The sequence below is a fragment of the Thamnophis elegans genome, chromosome 14, assembly GCF_009769535.1.
Source record: "Thamnophis elegans isolate rThaEle1 chromosome 14, rThaEle1.pri, whole genome shotgun sequence".
In the NCBI taxonomy this organism is placed as follows: domain Eukaryota; kingdom Metazoa; phylum Chordata; class Lepidosauria; order Squamata; family Colubridae; genus Thamnophis; species Thamnophis elegans.
In genome coordinates this window covers 10,070,895-10,085,811 of record NC_045554.1, presented here as the reverse complement: position 1 = coordinate 10,085,811, position 14,917 = coordinate 10,070,895, and the positions used below count along the sequence as shown (strand labels likewise).

Below are 14,917 nucleotides of genomic sequence, written 5' to 3'. Positions count from 1 at the left end.
TACAGATACAAATGCCGTTTTAAACATACAACCCCCCCTCCCCCCCCCACGGTGACAGTCATTCACAGCCCAGTTTTTCTTTCTTTCCTCATTATTAGGTCTCTAAGCCACATCTTCTCATTGCAAGATTCAGGGATCTATTACGGTACCTATGTTAACTTTCCCCATTTTAAGTCCCTGCTGTTCTCCTAGTCGCCCACATATACCATAGGTTCCAGCTAAGGTAATGTTCTGTTTCTCCTTTGTCCCTCAGCCAACCCGTCATTCTGTCCATTTCTGCACATTCGTAGATCTTTTTAATTATAGCATCTTCCGGCGGTATAGTGGTGGATTTCCAAAATTGTGCATAGGTTATTCTTGCGGCCACAATTATATGCAGGCTCAAATGCCATATTGAACTGCTTATGTTATCTGGTTTGATGCTTAGTAACAGGTTCTCAGGTCTCCATTCAATGTTTGCCCCGGTAACCTCTTTTAACCATTTTTTAATCCTTTTCCAATATTTCGTGACCTCAGTACAGGACCACCAAATATGGTAGAATGTGCCATCCTTTCTTCCACATTTCCAACACAATGGAGATAACCCAGGAAACATCTTAGCTAACCTCGTTGGGGGGAAGTGCCACCTATAAACCATCTTGTATATGTTTTCTTTGAATGCAGTAGATGTTGTAAGTTTAATGGTCTTACTCCATAGATCCCACCATTTGCCCATTTCAATTTCATAACCTAGGTTTCTCTCCCATACTGTTAGAAGGCTTTTGTCCATCTCTTCATTAGTATCTTGGCAGGTCAAAAATTGGTAGATCTTCGATAACATTTTTTTGTCTCCACCAAACAAGATCTTATCTAGCCCCTGAGGGTTTGGGTAGATCCCGAAACGTGCCTTATCACTTTTAAACCTGTTTCTAACCTGTAAATATTCCCACCATTCCAAATTCCTGCCCTGTTGCTCTAATTCCATCTTTGTTTTTATGTTGCCCTCTTCTGTCATGATATCTTTATATGTTATGTTTCTTGTCCAATTAAATAAACTCGGATGCGTTAAGGCCTCTAATGGTGCCAACCAACACGGAACCCTAAGATAATATTTTTTCCTCATTTTTTCCCAGACCCCCATCAAAATCTTCCGAATATAATGTCCCATGAAGTACCTATGGGGAGTGTCTCTTTCTTGCCAGAGGGAGGCATGCCATCCCTGGGGGAGGTCATGTCCCTCTATAGCCAATAGGCGCCTTCTATTCAACATCACCCAATCTTTCACCCATGTCATGATTGCTGCGTTATAGTATGCTTCCCAGTTGGGTACTCCGAAGCCTCCCAGTTCTCTGCGTTTTTGTAAAGTTTGGGCTTTGATTCGTGCTTTCTTGCCTTGCCATATAAACTGTGTCACTATTGTCTCCAAGGATTTAAAAAAAAATTTGTCCAATTTAGTTGGTGCCGTTTGAAACAAAAACAAAAATTTTGGTAATACATATGTCTTGACTGTCGCGATCCTGCCCATCAAAGACAATTGTTTGCTACTCCAATTAGTCATATCTTTGGATACCTGTTGTAGCAATTTCATATAGTTATCTACCTTGATAGAGGAACATCTCTCCGTCAGCCAAATTCCCAAATATTGTACTTTGTGGGCCATGTTGATCCCTAACAGGCTTTGTACTTCCCTTTTCTGGTTCAGAGTCATATTTTTAATTAACAGTTTTGTCTTCTCTTTGTTTATACGTAGCCCCGCTATCCTACCATACTCTTCTATTTTACATAAAAGTTGTATCCCAGACGCCATAGGGTCCTCCAGGATAAAAACAAGGTCATCGGCGAAAGCCTGGACCTTGAATTCCTGAGCTTTAACTCGTAACCCTTTAATTTGCGTATCGCTTCTCACTATTCTAAGAAGGGGTTCTAATGTGAGGATAAACAGTAGGGGGGATAGCGGGCATCCTTGTCTTGTGCCTTTACCAATCACAATGTCACCCGCCTCTTCTCCGTTTACCAATATTGTCGCGGTTTGTCGTACATAAATTGCCCGAATTGCATTTAAAAAACTTTCTCCAAACTTCATGTTTTCTAGTTGTGACAACATAAAATTCCAATTTACCCGATCAAAAGCCTTTTGTGCGTCAAGAAACATAAAGGCCACTTGTTTATCTGGCCGAGCTTCATAATATTCTAAGGCATCCAAAATAATTCTGACATTGTCTTTCAAATGCCTTGACGGCAGGAAGCCATTCTGATCAGAGTGTATAAATTTGTTAAGGAAAAATTTGAGTCTATCTGCCAATATAATATGGTCACCAAGACTAGATGCAGTATCTAAGCGTGATCTTACTAAGGCTTTATAAAGGGCTACTAACGCTTCACATGATCTTGATTCTACTCCTTTGTTAACGCAACCTAGGATTGCATTGGCTTTTTTGGCTGCTGCCACCATTCTTTCCGTAACAGTAGTCTCCTTGCTTCTCCTCATTTCCACAGAGATTTGTATGTGTCATTTTGCTCCGGGGAGAAAGGTTAAGAAATATCACCCCAATAATGCATCATGGATTGTGAAAATACTTAATGGTGTACCAATGATTTTGTTACGAAACAATGAACTGTTACGTGAGATGATTCCTTCCTTCGTTATGAGGGAGTAGCTGATAACTCAGCATAGCCTGGGTATGTCTTTCAGAGATGGGTTGCTCCCAGTTTGGCCCAGTTTGGCCGAACCTGTTGTGAAATTCAGGCCTGGTTCACAGAACTAGCAGCATCCCAGGTCTGCCACGGCCGCGAATCGGTTCCCTCGTCACCACTGGTCACCGCCATTTTGGTTTTTAGTGACTGCACGTGCACTGTTCACTGTAAATTGTTCTGCGCATGCGCGAAGAACAATTTACATTGAACAGTGCACGCGCGGGGGTTTGCGAACTGGTAGTAACACCGGCAGCAACCCACCCCTGATGTTATCCCAATCCTGTATTAGAGGGAGCCCTCATGGAGTTCTGCGAATCCGTTACCATGGCAATTCCACTGTGCTGTACAGTAGAAGCCATTTTAAGGCACAACAGGCTGTTATCTTAACAAAACGTGAATCCAAAATGCACATTATCACTGTTAAAAGTACTGTGACTTGACACTATAGATATAATTCAGTCCTTTTCATTTCAGTGTGCCAGAGTTATGCCGAAACACACACATACACACGGACACGAGGGGTGTTAGGGGTATCTTACCCCCACAGTATTTGTTTCCAGAGAGTAAGTCATCTGTGTACCAAGTTTGAAATTGTTTGAGGCATTCCAGAATTATGCTGGAAAAAACACAACCATTTAGATAGATAGATAGATAGATAGATAGATAGATAGATGGATGGATGGATGGATGGATGGATGGATGGATGGATGGATGATAGGTAGGTAGGTAGGTAGGTAGGTAGGTAGGTAGAGTATAGACGATTCATTTATGCAGAAATTGGAAACTTCCAATTTCTTAAATTAGCCCCTGAAGTCCCAACAGTGAGCAACATGAGGGATAGAAACGATGATAACAGAAACGCACGTGTGAGATTTCAGACAGGAGATGTCCAACCTCTGGAACAATGCCTGGAAATTTGCCTTACAAATGTCTCCTTTTCAAAATAAACACGAATATTATCCTTTGGAGATGCCATGTTCATGCTTCTCAGGGCATGGACATGATTCCCAAAAGTGCAACTTTTAGGAAGTCCAAAAAAATATGCCTGACCAGTCTGCCTAGGCGATCGGATGATATTGTTGTTGTTGCCATTGTTCAGTTACAAAAGCCATGTTCGACTCTTCCCGGTTCCACAGCTTCGGTTAAATATCCCTCAGGGAGAGAGAGTCATTTATATTTTGTAGTTTAAATATTTATGAAATATTTCAGAATAGAAACACAGAACCAAATATGAAGAGGGGTGTGTGTGGAATGTCAATTTGTATCTCACCTCATTTAAATCCCAGCTTTCACATTTTATTTGTGATTTTCCTGGAAGGAGATCGGGATAATATAGATACAGAGCTCTTGCAGTCTTTACCCCTCTTATTTTTTATATTTATATTAGCCGATAACCCAGCATTGCCTGGGTATTTATTTATAGGGGGAAAATGTCCGGATCAAACCTAATTTCCAATGTTGGATTTTCCCCCTTACCAGAGGGAGCCCCCTTGTGGAATACTGTGAAGCCGTTACCATGGCAATTCCACTGTGTTGCACATTAGAAGCCATTTTACAGCAGTACAGTAGAAGCCATTTTACAGCACAGCAAGCTGTAGTTTAACAGAACACACAGACTGAGGGGCTATAGGGGTGTCTTACGCCCACAATATTTTTTTCCAGAGAGTAAGTCATCTGTGTATCAAGCTTAGTTGAAATTGCTTGAGGCATTCCAGAGTTATGCTCGAACATACACACACACACACAGAGCCATATATATATATATATATATATATATATATATATATATATATATATATATATATCTGTGTGTGTGTGTGTGTGTGTTCGAGCATAACTCTGGAATATATACACACATATACATATACGCGCGCACACACACACACACACACACACACACGTTGTATTTGTGCTGAAACAAAAAGGAAACAGTAAAAATATTGGGTTTCTGTCTGGATGGTCTCTTGTGACGAGCCAAAGGACAGAGATTGGTCGGCTGTTTCGTATCATCCTGTGTGGCTGAGGTACTGGCTGTGTGCCCGTTGTTGTTTTGTGTTGTAATGAGCTGGGTGGTGGGTGGGGTTCCTTTGTTGACTAGGGCTAGTTTCCAGATGTCTAGTAGGCGGGAGGTATCGTCACGTTTATTCATGTTGTGGGGGTGTTTCTCTATTTCAATAGCTTCCATAATTATTCTCTTGTTGAAGTGTTCTGTTTTGGAGATTAATTTGGTTCCTTCAAAATCAATTTCATGTCCTGTAGCTTTAAAGTGCTGGAAAAGGGAGGAAGTTTTTTTCTTTTTTCTGACTGCGTTCTTGTGTTCTGCGATGCGTGCATTTATTCTCCTATTAGTTTGTCCAATGTATGTGGCAGGGCAGATTTTGCATGGTATTATAGATTAATTTTTAAACACGGAGGTTGACCAATAAGAAATCTCTGAGTTATCCTTAGTAATCCAGCACATCAATTCCTACAACACTTCACAGGGAGCGGATAACTTATGGCATGCTTAGAATTCTTCAGTAGCCCATTGGCCAGGTTACCCGAGATTCGATTCACACCCTAAATGCTGCAATTTGTACTGATGTAATTATAGACCCAATTGTTTATCCCAGTGTCTTTGTAGTATTCTGATCTTCATTATGTCACCTCCGCTCTTCTTACTGTCCATCTCTCCATTGGCTGGAAGTCAGAGGACACCAATACAAACCGATGTTCTTGGCATATTGTGGCCTGCCGATAGGCACATCTGGAAAACCTGTGGGCAACACACAGAGCCCTTTGAATTTGTCCCAATAATCAGGTCAGCACCAACGGGTTTTACCAGACTGGCAGCCGTCAATCTACGACCACAATCTAGCCCAGAATGTCCGTGGCTGAGCAAGAATGTTGTTATGCAAGTTTTGCCCCATTTTACCACCTCTCCTGCCACCGTTGCTAAGCGAATCCCTGCAGTTGTTAAGTTAGTAACACGATTGTTAAGCGAATCGGGCTTCCCCTATTGACTTTGCTCGCCGGAAGCTGGCGAAAAGGGAATCACGTGACCCCAGGACGCTGCAAACCATCATAAATGTGAATCAGTTTGTGCCAAGCATCCGAACGTAAACGACCTGATCGTGCAGACGCCGCAACGGTTATAAGTGTGAAAAATGGTCGTAAGTCACATTTTTCAGAGCCGTTGAAACTTTGTGCGGTTGCTAAATGAACTGTCGTAAGTCGAGGACTACCTGTGTCTAGGCCCTGATTTTCAGAGCACCCTTTTGAGTTTAAAAAAGGGGGGAAAGCCCCACCCCTGCTAACAGGTTTCTTTCTCACCATTGTTTCAGTGCAATTCGATATGATGCGTGCCTGCAATTTGATTGCCACCGTCGCCTTGACCGCCGGCCAGCTCCTCTTCGTGTTGGGATTGGTGGAGCTGCCCATCATTTCCCAGGATACCCAATGGTGGGAAGAAGCCATTGCTGCCGTGTTCCAGCTTGCCAGTGAGTACCTTCGGTTGCAAAAGATGAAAACTGCCTCGACTGGGAGGAACCAAAGGGCTCCCTGTTCAAGAGCTTTCCAATTAGGTGAAAGCGTGGCACAAGTGGGTAGGGATCCTGTCCATAGCTACATCTGCGGTGGACCTAGAAAGGATGACCCCCCCCCCCCGGTTCCTTCTCCACTTAAAAATAAAAAAAAATGGAGGCAGGGGAGAACTTAGGTGCCGAGGTGGCACAGTGGTTAAATGCAGCACTGCAGGCTACTGCTAGATCAGCAGTTCAGCGGTTCAAATCCCACCGGCTCAGGGTTGACTCAGCCTTCCATCCTTCCGAGGTGGGTAAAATGAGGACCCAGATTGTTGGGGGCAATATGCTGACTCTCTGTAAACCGCTTAGAGAGGGCTGAAAGCCCTATGAAGCGGTATATAAGTCTACTGCTATGATGGAGTTCCTCTAAAGTATTGGTGACTGAGAATTTTTGGTCTCTTTTTCAAGACAATTAAATAAATGTGTATCTAGGCTGCTGTGAGCACCAACCATGCTATGATGCTTTACTCTGTGTGTGTATGTGTGTGTGTTTCTCTCTCCCTTTCTCTCTCTCTCTGTCTCTTTCCATGTCTCTCTTTCTCTCCCTTTCTCTCTCTCTTTCTGTCTCTGTCTCTCTCCCCCTCTCTCCTTTTCTCTCTCTCTCTTTCCATGTCTCTTTTTCTCTCTGTCTCTGTCTTTCTGTCTCTTGCTTTGTCTGTCTGTCTCTGCCTCTCACTTTCTCTGTCTCTCTCTCCCCCTTTCTCCCTCTTTCTCTCCCCCTCTCTGTCTCTTCCTTTCTCTCTCTCTACCTGTCTCTTTTTCTGTCTGTCACTCTTTCTCTCTCTCTTTCTTTATCTGTCTCTCTTTCCCTGACTCTCTTTCTCCCTCCCCCTTTCCCCCCTCTTTCTCTGTCTCTCTTTCTCACTGTCTCTGTATCTTTCTCTGTGTGTCTCTCTCTTTCTCTTTCTGTCTCTCTTTCTCTGTCTCTCCCTCTCCCCCTGTCCTATTTACAACGATTGCAATATCCCAGGGTCATATGACCCCCCCACCCCGTTTTGAGACCTTCTGACAAGCAAAGCCAATGGGGAAGTCAGATTCACTTACCAACCGTGTTCCTAACTTAACCACTGCAGCGATTCACTTAACGACAGTGGCAAGAAAGGTCGCCAAATAGGACCAAACCCACTTAACAACTGTCTCTCTTGGCGAGGGAAATTTTGGGCTCCATTGTGGCCATACGCTGAGGACTACCTCCACGGTAAAACCAATTGCCACTGACCTCAATATAGGGTCAAATTCACTGGAGTACCATGAGCTACCCACTGGTCTGCTTTTTTTTTAAAAAAAGAGACTGGACAATGATTGTTCTGGAACCATATAGGGCAGTGTTTTTCAACCTGGGCGACTTTAAGTCCTGTGGACTTCAACTCTTAGAATCCCCCAGCCAGCTGCACTGGCTGGGAGATTCTGGGAGTTGAAGTCCACAGGACTTAAAGTCGTCAAGGTTGAGAAACACTGGCATAAGGTCTCTTGTTTGAGCAGGAGGTTGGACTAGAAGACCTCCAAAGTCCCTTCCAGCTCTCGTGTTCTGTATTACTAGAAATCCTGCCTCCATTTCCCTGCTCCTTCCCATCAAGAGCAGCCTGAGCTTCTCTTCCCACTGGCTCTGCCCGCCACGCTGTCCGGGCTCTGCTCCTCTCTCTCTTTTTTTTTTTCCGCCGAGAGGAAATGCATTTTGGCTGGGTTTAGATTTGTTGTTTCATTGAAAAACAGTACAAGAGAGCGGCCGTGTGCCTTTCTTCTATCGGGGCTGCTAATTTTAGCCCAGAGATTTTTTTTCCCCTAGGCTGCAGTCTGTTTTAAACACAGTCAGAGAGAGACAGAAGGGCGCCAGGATTTCCCGACACAGGAGAAGGAAATGCCTGCTGTTACCTGTTATGCAAGCTGAACCTTGAAATCCTCAGCACTGGGAGTGGAAAGGGGAGAGGGACAGGGAGAGAGAGAGAGAGAGAGAGAGAGAGAGAGAAAGAGAGAGAGGCGGGAGAGAGAAAGGGGGGAGAGAGAAAGAGACAGAGAGACAGAGAAAGAGAGACAGAGAAAGAGAGAGGGAAAGACAGAGAGAGAGAAAGGGAGGGAGAGAGAAAGAGACAGAGAGAGCGAGAGAGGAAAAATGGGTGAGAGAGAGAAAGAGACAGAGAAAGATAGAGAGGGAGAGAAAGGAAGAGAGAGAGAAAGAGACAGAGAGACAGAGAGGGAAAGAGAGAGACAGAAAGGGGGGAGAGAGACAGAGAAAGAGATACAGAGAGAGACAGGGAAAGAAAGTGAGAGAAAGAAAGGGAGAGAGAGAGAAAGGGAGGAGAGAAAGAGAGAGAGAGAAGGAAGAGACAGAAATGGAGAACGAGACAGAGAAAGATAGAGAGGGAGAGAAAGGAAGAGAGAGAGAAAGAGACAGAGAGACAGAGAGGGAAAGAGAGAGACAGAAATGGGGGGAGAGAGACAGAGAAAGAGATACAGAGAGAGACAGGGAAAGAAAGTGAGAGAAAGAAAGGGAGAGAGAGAGAAAGGGGGGAGAGAAAGAGAGAGAGAGAAGGAAGAGACAGAAATGGAGAACGAGACAGAGAAAGATAGAGAGGGAGAGAAAGGAAGAGAGAGAGAAAGAGACAGAGAGGGAAAGAGAGAGACAGAAAGGGGGAGAGAGAGACAGAGAAAGAGATACAGAGAGAGACAGGGAAAGAAAGAGAGAGAAAGAAAGGGAGAGAGAGAGAAAGGGGGGAGAGAAAGAGAGACAGAGAAAGGAAGAGACAGAGATGGAGAACGAGAGAGAAAGAGAGAGAGAGAAAGGAAGAGAGAGAGAGAAAGAGAGACAGAGAAAGAGGGAAAGAGAGAGACAGAGAGAAAGGGAGAGAGAGAGAAAGAGACAGAGAAAGAGAGAAAGAAAAAGACAGGGAAAGAGAGAGTGACAGAAAGGGGGAGAGAGAGAGAGAAAGGGGAGAGACAACAGAGGACAAGAGGGCCAGCTGTGCCATGGTCCATGGGGTCGTGAAGAGTCGGATACATCTTAGCCACTGAAAAACAACCTGATGTAAAAAATACCAGATCTAAGCAAAGAAATCTAATGTCTCCAATATGTACAGCATTGTTGTTGTTAGTTTGGAAGTCGTGTCTGACCAATTGTGACCGCATGGATGACGTTCCTCCAGGCCTTCCTGTCCTTTACCATCCTCTGGAGTCCATTGCAGCTCACGCTGACTGCTTTGGTGACTCCATCCAGCCACCTCATTCTCCGTTGTCCCTTCTTCTTTTGCCCTCCATCGTTCTCAGCATGAGGCTCTTCTCCAGGGAGTCCTTCCTTCTCATTAGGTGGCCAAAGTCTTTGAGTTTCCTCGTCAGGATCTGGCCTTCTAAAGAGCAGTCAGGGTTGATCTCCTCTAGGACTGACCAGTTGGGTCGCCTTGCAGTCCAAGGGACTCGCGTGAGTCTTTGCAGCATGGTACAGCATGCCGACCTTCAAATCCAACTATTTTGGCAATTTCTCTCCTTATTCTGCTGGGGTCAGTCTTGGAATGCTTGTTCAAAATCCACATCTGAGAAATGTTTATTGGACAGAACAAAGCCGATAAACTCCAGTAACATATTCCATATGTTACTTGGGAGTGGTGTAGATTTTTAAATTGGCCTTTTGTGTTGAGATACAGAATGGAAATATTCACATATGAACTTGGGCTTTATCTGAATGAAGGGACAAAAAGAAAGGACATCCCTTGGCCGTATTTGCATCTCACCTGGATAAAACGCAAAGGGCAGGTTTTCGCGAAGTAGATGGGCTTTGAGCCAAGGGTGCGAATGCAGCCCCTGTCTACAACTTGGTAAAGCAGCTTTGGTTTCCAGAATCACAGCTTTGCGAAGTCCAGAAAACGATGGGACGCCTTGCGCAATAGGTGCTGTGTTTGTAGCGTTGCACCCTCTGAAGCAGGCCTTGAGACTGTGGTGGGATTCAAACATTTTGGCTTGGTGCCCATGGAAGCGGAAGGATCCTGCAAAATCTGCATTTCCCCCCAACTCCAGGGCAAGGATGCTGTAAAATCTCCATTCCCTCCCCACTCCAGGGGAAGGATACTGCAACATCCCCATTGCCTCCCCACCCCCACTAACCTGCTTTCCAACTCCGTTCTCCTGCTCAGGGCAATAAAAGAATACCCAGCCAATCAGCTGGGACTTTGGAGGAAGAGAATAGATGGGGGCGCGGCCAGCCAGAGGTGGTATTTGCCTGTTCTCCGAACTACTCAAAATTTCCGCTACCAGTTTGCCAGAACCGGTCAGAACTGGCTGAATACCATCTCCGCTTTGGAAAATGAATCGCGGTATTGCAAACTCCCATGAATCAAAACCACTGAATGGGAGCAATCACGCCCAAAACGTTGGTAGAAATCCAAACTAGGTCCCTATTGATGATTGACTTCATTTCAATTGTAGGCACATTTCCAAACTTCCAGATGTGGACCCAAACACACATTCTGCCTTAGAAGAGAGTATTTGCAGTTCAGGGTTAAATGGTGGGGGTCCGTGGTGCTTTCTCAGCTTGGTGGGTTTCTTGCGGACGTTCCATTGCCAAGAGTAATAGCAATAGAAATAGCATTTACACTTATATACCGCTTCACAGTGCTTTATAGCACTCTCGGAGTGGTTTACCATGTCAGCTTATTACCTGCCAACAATCTGGGTCTCATTTTATTGACCTTGGAAAGGTGGAAGGATTGAGCTGGTCAGGATTGAACTCCTGGCTGTGTTAGCCTGCAGCCCTGCATTCTAACCATTTGTGGTTAGGGAGCCGAGGTGGCACAGTGGTTAAATGCAGCACTGCAGGCTACTTCAGCTCACTGCAGTTCTGCAGTTCGGCTGTTCAAATCTCACCGGCTCAGGGTTGACTCAACCTTCCATCCTTCTGAGGTGGGTAAAATGAGGACCCGGATTGTTGTTGGGGGCAATATGCTGACTCTGTAAACCGCTTAGAGAGGGCTGAAAGCCCTATGAAGCGGTATATAAGTCTAACTGCTATTGCTATTGCTATTGTGCCACCATGACTCCTTACCCAAAGTAGGTAATATCACTGGCACAGATGATGTTACCTAGTTTGGTAATGAAATGTCTGCCAGAAAACAACCAAATTTAGAGCTCCTCCTCCTCTTCCCCTCCCCCCCCCTCGCCCGCAAATTCCACTCCTTTCCAGCACTGATGATGTTACCTACTTTGGTAACGAAATGTCTGCAAGAAAACCACCAACCTCAGAGAGCACCAAGGACCACACAGTTGTCTTCCTCCTCCTCCCCGCCCCCCCGTCAAACCCCATTCCCTTCTAGCATTGATTATATTACCTAGTTTGGTAATGAAATGTCTGCAAGAAACCCTCGCCAGGCTCAGAAAGGACCGAGGGCCCTGAATATTGTCGTAGCTACATAAGTATTCCAATGACTCTGAAAACTTTATTCTTTTTTTTTTTAAAGAAATGATTCCAAAATTAACAACAACAACAAATAGAGTTGTTGTCATAACAGCGAGCCTCTCCATCCAGGGAACAGCCAACGATATGACATACACATATTCATTTGGCCCATGAGCTTTATTTTCATTCCAGCTTCATAGTCCGCAGACCTGACAACTGGTCGCATCCCAAAAGAGGAAGAACGTTACCAAGGAAAGCAGGATGTTTCAGCCAAACCTACCTCAAATACCCCCTAAAAAAAATCTCTGACCTTGGCCAGCCAACACCTGCCATCACACTGACACAGTGTCTGCCAGCCCTGCTTCATTTCAACTTCAGCCACCTGGGCCTATCCTCCCGAGAGGCGCATCCTTTTTTGGAAACAACAAAAGAAAACAAAAGGAAAAAAAACCCCCACAACCGTAACAAAATACAACTTTAGGAAGAGGAGAGGAAGGAAAGAGGGAACCGGCCCGCTGGCAGTTCCAGGACTGGAGGGACAAGCCTGCACACACCTTACAGGAAAGAACTATTTGCTTTGGGAAAAGATGGGGATGAAATTGAAAACGGTTTTGTGCGGGGTGAGCTTTGAGCTCCCATCCATAGGATTGCCTCTGGGGCGGGGATTTCCAGGAGAAATCCAACCGGAGGTGAGTTCCTACCAGTTTAGGCTGGTTTGGCCGAGTAGGTAGTAACTCGGCCTGCCACGCCCCGAACCCGTTCTTCTTGGCGGCACCATCTTGTTTTTTGTTTCTGCGCATGCGCAGAAGCATTTTCTAATACTGCGCATGCGCAGCACATCCTTGAGCTAACCGGCAGTAGCAGCAGCCGTAACCCACCCCTGGATCCAACCTAGAAGTAGGGAGAAATTTCCTGGCTGTCAGAACAGATAATCAACGGAATAGCTTGCCCTCGTGAATTGTGGTTTTTTTTTTTCCAAAATAGACTGGACAACTCTTTGACCAGGATAGCATAAGATCTCCTGCTTTGAGAAGGGGTTGGATTAGAAGACCTCCAAGGTCCCTTCCAGCCCTGTGATCCAAGGTGCCCGAAAGCCAGACAAGGAATAATGTCTGATGGAAACTGATCAAGGAGAGATTCACTCTAGAAATAAGGAAGAATTTTCTGACAATGAGAACAATCAACCAATGATACAGAAGTTGCCTTCGGGAGTTGTGGGAGCTTCATTCACTGGAGGCTTGCAAGAAGAGACTGGACTGCCATCTGTCAGAAATGGTATAGAGTCCCCTGCTTGGCGGTGGGGGTTGGACTAGATGACCTAGAAGGTCCCTTCCAACTCTGGTATTCTATATTCAGTGGAACAGAAGTTGCCTTCGGAAGTTGTGGGAGCTTTAATTCAATTCAATTCAATTTATTAGATTTATAGGCCGCCCAATTCCGAATTTTCTGACAATGAGAACAATCAACCAATGATACAGAAGTTGCCTTCGGGAGTTGTGGGAGCTTCATTCACTGGAGGTTTGCAAGAAGAGACTGGACTGCCATCTGTCAGAAATGGTGTAGGGTTTCCTGCCTGGGGCAAGGGAGGAGTTGGACTAGATGACCTACAAGGACCCTTCCAACTCTGTTAATCGAGTTTCAGCACAAACCTTTTCGAACACCACTTAAGAAATTTGTTCAATCTTCTTGCATTAATAAGAATATCCCAAGAGATGGCTATGCCAGATTTGATTAACTTCAGAAGTACCGGAACATTGAGGTGAAATTTTCACACCATGTGGCTCTCCCATCTGACACTTTTCTAGCCAATTCTACAGTACAAGGTCCCTTTCCAACTATGTTAATCTGTTAACATTTTAAAAGAAAGTTGAATTTACCTTCTGGATGTTACCCAGGAAGCAGAAATGGTAGAGGGTCTCCTGCTTGGACAGGAGGTTGGAGTAGGTGACTTACAAGGTCCCTTCCAACTCTGTTAATCTCAATCTATCTAAGAGGAACAAAGGCCTGGAGGCTAAAACATATGAAGAACGGTTGCAGGAACTGGGCATGGCTAGTCTAGTGAAGAGAAGGACCAGGGGAAAAATGATAGCAGTCTTCCAATATTTGAGGGGCTGCCACAGAGAGGAAGGGGGGTCAAGCTATTTTCCAAAGCACCCGAAGGCCAGACAAGGAATAATGGATGGAAACTGACCAAGGAGAGAGTCTACCTGGAAATAAAGAGAAATTTCCTGACAGCGAGAACAATCAACCCATGGAACAGAAGTTGCCTTCAGAAGTTGGGAGAGCTTCATCACTGGAAGCTTTCAAGAAGAGACTGGACGGCCATCTTTCATAAATGGTGTAGGGTCCCCTGCTTGGGTAGGGGGTTGGACTAGATGACCTACAAGGTACCTTCCAACTCTGTTAATGTGTTTAAAAAGTTTTATGTTCTTAAAGGATTCATGACAGACAGAAGCAACATCAAACAAGCTTTGATCCTCTTGGCAACATGGGGTTGCTTATCTTCGGCCACTGTCTTGTTTTATTCTTTGAAAAAAAGAATAAAATGGATTGATTCCGAGGAAGCAGCACGAGAGAAACAAAGATTTAAAATTTGCACTTTAGCACTAGATCTGGCTCTCTGCCAGGACCATTCAAACAGGACGCCAGTTCTTCGGATCTGAAGCAGAAGCTCACAAAGTAAGGCCTCTCTCCTTTGCCTGACACTGCCCTTTCCAAATTTCTTCCTCAACTCCGTTATCGGTTTCCTTCCTCAACGGAAAAGCAACCCACATCCAATGCTGGTTTGTTTGGTCAGGGATGAGAAAACAAGTCCGGATAAACAGTACATAGCAGACTAAAAAATAAACACAAACCCATCGTTTCTACTGAAAAACAAACACCGTTGTTTTTTTTAAAAGAGCCTGTGAATATTTTACAAAAAAAAAAAAAGTTCTTTTAGCAGTTTTAGAAGTTAAGATATTTAAAAGCAATTCTGTAAAAAATTTTCAAGCTTTACACTAAGAAAAAAGAATCATGGATAACAAATATTCATCCCTTAATATAAGCACTTAAATATATTTATATTAAGGGATGTGGTGGCTCAGTGGCTAAGATGCTGAGTTTGTCAATCAGAAAGTTTGGCAGTTCAGCGGTTTGAATCCCTCCTCCCTAAGCAGGGGGTTGGACTAGAAGACCTCCAAAGATACCTTCCAACTCTGTTTATTCTGTTCTGTTCTATTCCAGTCTATTCCTTATTCTATTCTATTCTATTCTATTTCTATTTCTATTTCTATTCCCGATCTTTGCAAGGAATATGACT

The 14,917-nt window shown here is 44.5% G+C and overlaps 2 protein-coding genes across 2 annotated transcripts in view; one reads left to right on the top strand and one right to left on the bottom strand.

Moving 5' to 3' along the window:
• Window positions 1-14,917, bottom strand: part of IFT140 (intraflagellar transport 140) — a 100,890-nt gene that overhangs the window by 37,498 nt on the left and 48,475 nt on the right.
• Window positions 1-14,917, top strand: part of TMEM204 (transmembrane protein 204) — a 34,383-nt gene that overhangs the window by 12,672 nt on the left and 6,794 nt on the right. Inside the window, exon 2 of the mRNA XM_032230433.1 lies at window positions 5,997-6,152. Coding sequence (XP_032086324.1) covers window positions 5,997-6,152 — 156 coding nt within the window. The remainder of the gene's footprint in view (window positions 1-5,996; window positions 6,153-14,917) is intronic.